The sequence below is a fragment of the Archocentrus centrarchus genome, chromosome 8 (assembly GCF_007364275.1).
Source record: "Archocentrus centrarchus isolate MPI-CPG fArcCen1 chromosome 8, fArcCen1, whole genome shotgun sequence".
Classification (NCBI taxonomy): domain Eukaryota; kingdom Metazoa; phylum Chordata; class Actinopteri; order Cichliformes; family Cichlidae; genus Archocentrus; species Archocentrus centrarchus.
In genome coordinates, this window is record NC_044353.1 from 25,125,207 (window position 1) to 25,131,492 (window position 6,286).

The 6,286-nt window shown below is 38.9% G+C and overlaps 1 protein-coding gene across 3 annotated transcripts; it reads right to left on the reverse strand.

The window, feature by feature from the left end:
* Positions 1–496: 496 nt before the first annotated feature.
* Positions 497–5,941, reverse strand: zfand2a (zinc finger, AN1-type domain 2A). 3 transcript variants are annotated; one of them, XM_030735841.1, is made up of 10 exons: positions 5,765–5,941; positions 5,111–5,202; positions 4,915–5,009; positions 4,581–4,712; positions 4,348–4,499; positions 4,119–4,253; positions 3,934–4,009; positions 3,769–3,845; positions 1,012–1,096; positions 497–809 (listed from the first exon to the last, which is right to left on the reverse strand). In XM_030735841.1, exons 2-10 carry the CDS (start codon positions 5,163–5,165, stop codon positions 771–773), a joined length of 846 nt encoding a protein of 281 aa, XP_030591701.1. In that variant the 5' UTR covers positions 5,166–5,202; positions 5,765–5,941; the 3' UTR covers positions 497–770. The 3 variants fall into 3 exon arrangements, with proteins under 3 accessions (XP_030591701.1, XP_030591702.1, XP_030591703.1); XM_030735842.1 differs by having other exon boundaries at positions 966–1,096; XM_030735843.1 differs by lacking the exons at positions 497–809; positions 1,012–1,096; positions 3,769–3,845; positions 3,934–4,009; positions 4,119–4,253 and having other exon boundaries at positions 4,344–4,499.
* Positions 5,942–6,286: the final 345 nt, after the last annotated feature.

Genomic DNA, 6,286 nt, shown 5'->3' on the forward strand with positions numbered 1-6,286 from the left:
CACTATCAATGCAGTGTTAGCATCCCTGGATGGTGCTCCACTCAGGGTTTTTCTATCAGTCATGGATTGGCTTCCCCAGAGCCTGAACTCTGGATTTAATTGAAGCATCCAAAGAAGAGCTTTGAATGTCCTCCAAGAAGCCTGGAGAACTATTCCTGAAGACTGCCCTGAGAAATACCAAATATTGGCCTTCAAACTGGTTAGAATTGTAAAAATTCTGTTTTTGCCTTATATACTGCATTTATATGCATGTTTGCAGAAGCTTCAATAAATCACTGCAGCTACTTCCCATTGTTCCCGGCAAAATATATAAAAAGATATTAGTAAAGCTGACCCAGATTGATGAAACTAACCTCCCTGGCTAAGTTTTGATAAATTATGTAATATTTCCACATCACTAATGGACTGTTATTTGGGCTGATCTGCAAGTCCATTAAGAGCTCATCTTTTCATTTTGGTCCAAATCTGAATTAACCGACCAACTCAAAGTTCAGGGTGCATCTTTGACATAATTTATTCAATAATCATACATTGTAATATAATGCATTCATCATGATAGCCATATAAAATATTTACAAAGCAAATCATTCGTAAAAATGACGGATCCTGCTGGAAAGTATGTGTGCTTATACTGTAAAAGGCGGTAATGTGTCTTCCAAGAGCGAGTATGAGTTCATTGAAGAATCACTGATCCCAGAAAGTGACATCGCTGATGTGCAGCTTCTACTAAATAATTAGCACAGCTTGAAGTCTAAAATGGTGATCCAAGATTAAGAAAGGCTGCAGGTGGACTGCTTGGATTCTCTGCCCTGAGCAAAGAGAAATCAAAATTACAAACAGTCGTTGCACTCGTACACATCATGACTAAAAAAAAAAAAAAATGTATTAAAACGGAAATTCAGGCTCATCTTCAGCCAAAACGAAAGCTCATAGAGGAAATGTTGCCATGACAACAGTGTACCTACACATGTTCCTGTTAGCATGCTACTGACGGATAAGCTTTCCCGGTACCTGTTGTCTCTGCTGCTGGCGTCTATATTCTTCTTCACTGGCAGCGAGAGCCTGAGCGAGAGCCAGATCCTCCTGCTCCTGAGGGCTGACACACAAACAAGAAAATATTACAACAAAACCCAAAACATCTGCATTTTTTTTCTATTTGCTGATGATTTTATTTAAGTTGCAGTACATTTGACCTCTGAGGACCACCTGAGAGTTCCTGGCTCACTCAGCGTGGTCCTTTGGTTAGTGACTATGCATGTAACCCTCATCCACAAAGAGTTAAAGCAATGAGTTTGTGTTATTTTATGCATTTTTATTTCTATTTTTTTTATAGTGATACAAAACTAAAGTCACAGTCCAGGCGAGTTTTTATTATGGGAATAACATTCACTGACTGCTGATCTATCAAGTTTGAACTAATCCCATAATAAAAAGGTCATAACAACTTGATAAGATGTTCATAGTATCATGGATTTAACATGAGTTTAGGAAACATCCTGTATTATGTTGTAATGAATGATGCATTATATAATTTACACCCCTATTATAAACATTACCAGTCTTGGTGCTTCCTCATACATTATATTTTGTCAACATAAGGTCGACTAAGTAGCTGTTGTGGCTTTTTCTATCATAAGCTCTCAAAGAAGCTAATGACTGGCTGTGTGGTGGGACTGTCTGTCAATTATCACCACTTGTTCATAAAACCTGTTTATGAGTGAAACTTGCAGCAAAGCTGAGGACTCCCACGTTCTCTTTTAGCTATTCCAAGAAAACTGTCAACATTTTTAACTATGTTCACGTCACGTTAAGATAAAAAGGCCAACTGTAGAGCACGTTTCTTCCTTTATTAAATCTAATAAACCATCTCCTCTATGGTTAAGATGACATTAGATATTATTGCTTTCTATTACCGAGTTGATTGGAGGACTGGAGCTCAAGAGACAGATGAGAAGCACATCACAGCCACAGTGAGCATGTCTCACAGGCTATCTGCTATTGAAAAAATGTTTCCAAGTGGAATAATATTTCCATAATGCACATAGATATGAGTGTTATAAAATATTTAAGCCCCATAGAGGATAATGCAACATTGATATTAGAGAATAAAATACTAGTCCCCTCTCACAAACTGAACCATTCAACATGTGTGAAACTCAAAAGCCGGTTTCACACATGTACCTGAACTTTCCGAGACACATTCGGATCAGGAATTAAACAGTTTTCAGTCTACAAAGGAGTTCATCAGGGGCAGGAAGCGGAAGGTTTCAGACTGGAAATCTCCAGACTTAAACCCTACAGAGCATGCATTTTAAATGCTAAAGAGGAAACTAAAGCGAACCTTCATTATTCTTCACTCAATCCATAATTATGTGGACACTGTGGACAGTGACACTGGCATTCCAGCAGTTTCCAGTTCATGGCAGGCTTGAGCCTTAGTGGGTCCAGGGTTGTTCCTGAACATCCTAACACATTACCTCTCATCTGAGGGTGATAGTTTGGGTCTTCTTCTTGACCTTAGCAAAGTGGTGACACATCCAAATAACTTGTACTTATGTACAATTGTTTAAACTGATGAGTGTGGAATCTGCAGTTGTTTATAAATGGCCCATTAAGCTTCTGGAATGGACTTTCCAAAACTCTATTCTTAACCCTAATGAAAATTTGAGGACTATGCTTAAAAGCCAGATGGGTGCCAGCAAACCAACTAATTTAAATGAACTCTACTAATTCAGCCAAAAAGAGTGGTCAAATATCCAGTCAGAATTATGCCAGCAGCTTGTTGATGTCTACCAAAAAGCATCTGCTCGAGGTGCAACGTGCTAAGGGCCATTTTAACAACTATAAGTGGGGGTGTATGTATACTTTTGACCCTGTTTGGATTAGAGAAAATCAAATAATCTCAAACTTGTGCACACAATTCTTGTTTTACCATGACAATCATGCCCATGATGAATGTATGTAAACATGACCACAATTGTACATCACAGAAGGTCTCACTTTCTTTTACTAGTCCTAGTCAATACAATTAAAGTCCCTACTCTCACAGGCACATTCCTGCCTTTACTTTTCTCTCACTGCCTCTGATCTTTCACTGCCTCTAAACATGCCTTCCCCCCTTTCCTCTTCCTATTACTTTGGCCAACAGCAGCAAAGTTTCCACCGCCACCCTGTTGGCCAACAGGGCTCCGACCAATCCAGTATGGATCTCTCATTCTTGATGATCCGCATGTTTGCTTTGGCAAAGATTTTATGCCAGATTCCCTTCCTGATGCAATCCTCCCCATTTATTTGGGAGTGGCATTAGGACATTATTTAAATAAAAGCTTGTTTATTAAATAAACGTTAAACTTTGTATAAAGCCACTAGAATTATGAAAGTCAACTTGACTGTATGAGTGACCTTTTAATTTGACCGCTGTTTGAGGAGCATCACATGATCTTCATCTTTCTGTCAAATGTAAACAAAACAAAAACAAAAATGTTTTTCTATCTGCTAAATCTTTATAGGCTTCTAATAGCCTCAGTAGTATAAAAGCACTGATGTTTGTTTATTTAGTCATATTCATTCAACACTATTTATACTAAACACTTTCTGTTTGCTTTCCCCTATTTAGTTACGCTCATTGAGCTTTTAGGAAACAGCTATTTTAAGCTAAAGCTTGATGAGAAAAACACTCCTCTGCTCAGGCTAACAGACAGGAGTGGTTTTAAATGATATGAAGCTCATGATAGGACAATTCTTGGATTACAATCAAAGTTTACTCACCTAAGTGCCGGCTGAACTGTCTGCCTTGAATCAGCCAAAGACATCTCCAGAGCTCTTTGTAAAGCCTGCTCCTCTGTCTGCAATGACAGCAGCAGAGCACCACACCCATGTTGACATTTTCCACACTATATTAATGGCATCATGCTATGTAAATAATGTACATACCAAGCCAGCCTGAAACGATGCTGATGGCGGCACTACATTCTGAGCTGAAACTGAAGTAGAAATTCGTTGGGCAGAGCTAAAAAATGAAGTGTAAAAAAACCAAAAACAAATCAAATGTTAAATTCCAAACATTCACAAACATTTTTCTGACACATTTAAATTCAATACCAGCTAGAAATACTCACCCAGTGCTGTGACTTCTGCTATTTGAATTTAGACCATTAGAAACAGGTCTTGTGTTTCCTGATCCAGAAGAACTAGAAGCAGAGGTGGAGGCAGGGGTGGAAGAAGCACCTTGGGCCCTCATTACAGCAGCATGTCTAAGATTTCAGCAATATAAAGAAAAAAAGATTAGTCAGAAGGGTCTCACTGTGAGATTTCAGCATTGTCGATGAATAGCTCAGTGGTACCTACCCAGATTTGGACAGAGGTTTCCCATCAGTCTTACATTCATGGTCTAGTGGGTGCCGATGTTTAAGACAGTAATTTAAATGACACTGGTCACAGGTCACTCTTATCATCTCCTTCTGCTTACAGCCTCCTTTCGAACATTTATTTGTAAAAATCTGAAAGAGAAAAATGTCTTCAGTTATTATTGTTTCAGTTCTAGTTGGCTTAGAGGGAAAACACATTGGACTTATACTAACCTTTCTCTTTCTTTGTGCAGGGTCCGATTTACAGTCCCGATCAATGTGTTCACCAACTTTAATGTCGGGCATCTCTCCTCTCTTGACAGGAATGGGGGTGTTACACAAAGGGCATACTGGTACCTGGATATCCTACAGGGACAAATTTAAGAATAAAAAGAATCACAAAACATTATTTAAAAAGAATAATGTTACAGAACATCAAAAGGGCGAATGTGTTAGACTCCAATATTAGGTCTGAGGAGCAAAATATTTTAAAGTTGTCTAACTAAAAATAAATTAAAATGTAATACATTCAACACAAAGGTTAATCTGTGCTTTAGGAATCACTTACCTTTTTGTAGGACGATGTGCATTTGTGATTTGCATAGGTTATGTGGTCCTTGCAGAAAATCTCTTGACAAGCATCACATCTCATAGGAAGAAAATCTGTATTATCAAACATTTATTATAATTTTTTTTTAAGTTCCAACCAAACCTGGAAAGGTAAACAAAGAAGAATATGGCTGTGTGCTTTAAAATGTACTCACCCAAACGTTTGCAGGTCTTCTCAGAGCAATGCTCTCCTAAATCTGGAAACTCCATCTCTTAAAGCTACTTGTAGATGCTGTGAATTCCCGACCTAAAGAAGGGGGGGGGGGGGGGGGGGCAACCAAAGTCTCACGGTAAGATTGGTCTCACTGTACGCCAACTAATGTTTTCTATGGTATTAGAGGTGAGTCATGTGGTTATGAGTCCCTGGAGATACACGATGAGATTGCTAAATTGGTAGCCAGTAGGGTAGCTAAGCTAACTTAAACGATTAGTTCAGTTACATAACCAAATTTATCTCATGCTGGTTGTGATCTTGCGGCAGACTGACAAAAACTGCCCGATATTAAATCTGAATTATTAAATATTTTCAGTAGACACCATCAACACTTGTTTGCTATAACATTGCTACTTAGCACCTGAATGAAGCTAACTAATGAGCCAGCATGAAGCGGACTGAAAACGTCGAACAGATGGAAAACATATGTGCTGTACTTTTTTTAGACTAAACATATGAGCAGAATACGCTCAGTAAACGTGAGTAACATGCAGCTGCTTTTGTTGTCCATGTCAGTAAAACTGCACACTTAGCTGACAAAGCTAGCGAGATGAATTTGACACCTAACCTTCATTTAGGTTTAAATTTCACTCACCAGATCCCGTTTCCTGTCGCTCTGCTGTGCTACAGTAGTAGGCGATAACGCTGTCTTAACGTATCCAGCTTAATTGTGACTTTGTCTTTCCTTCTTCGTAATAGTTTCACGGGAGATCCCTGAGCACCGACATCTGCGAGCCGCTAAACTCAGCTGGCTGTTTTCGTCGAATTTTGATGTGTCACGCACGCTCCTCCCACGTCAACACGTACGCTTCGTCAGAGGAACACGTCATCGTGGGTGTGTTTTCACCGGAGCTGAATCACATGAAAAGTCTAGAAAGATCCACAGTTTTCGTTACTACTGAGTAAATACCAGTCGTCGTGATCATGATGACTGGTGTTTATTTGGACTTTGTGCAGCTGACTACTCATGATGACTCTATTAATTTGGACTTTGTGTAGCTGCTACAAAGAAATTAGTTCTTTGTTGTTTACGAGACTGTTAGTGATTCAAAGGAAATAAATAACAGTTGTTTTTTTTTCTCTTTCTTTTTCATATTCAGGGTAGGCAAACTGGAAG

What these genes read in the sequence shown, in the direction of transcription:
- zfand2a (XM_030735841.1), bottom strand. Translation starts at nt 5,165, where the DNA reads ATGGAGTTTCCAGATTTAGGAGAGCATTGCTCTGAGAAGACCTGCAAA. An exon ending in AGCAGAAGTCACAGCACTGG is followed by an intron (nt 4,010 to 4,118) that starts GTGAGTATTTCT and finishes TTCATTTTTTAG; the next exon opens with CTCTGCCCAACGAATTTCTA. An exon ending in GCCAGCAGCAGAGACAACAG is followed by an intron (nt 810 to 1,011) that starts GTACCGGGAAAG and finishes CTCTTTGCTCAG; the next exon opens with GGCAGAGAATCCAAGCAGTC.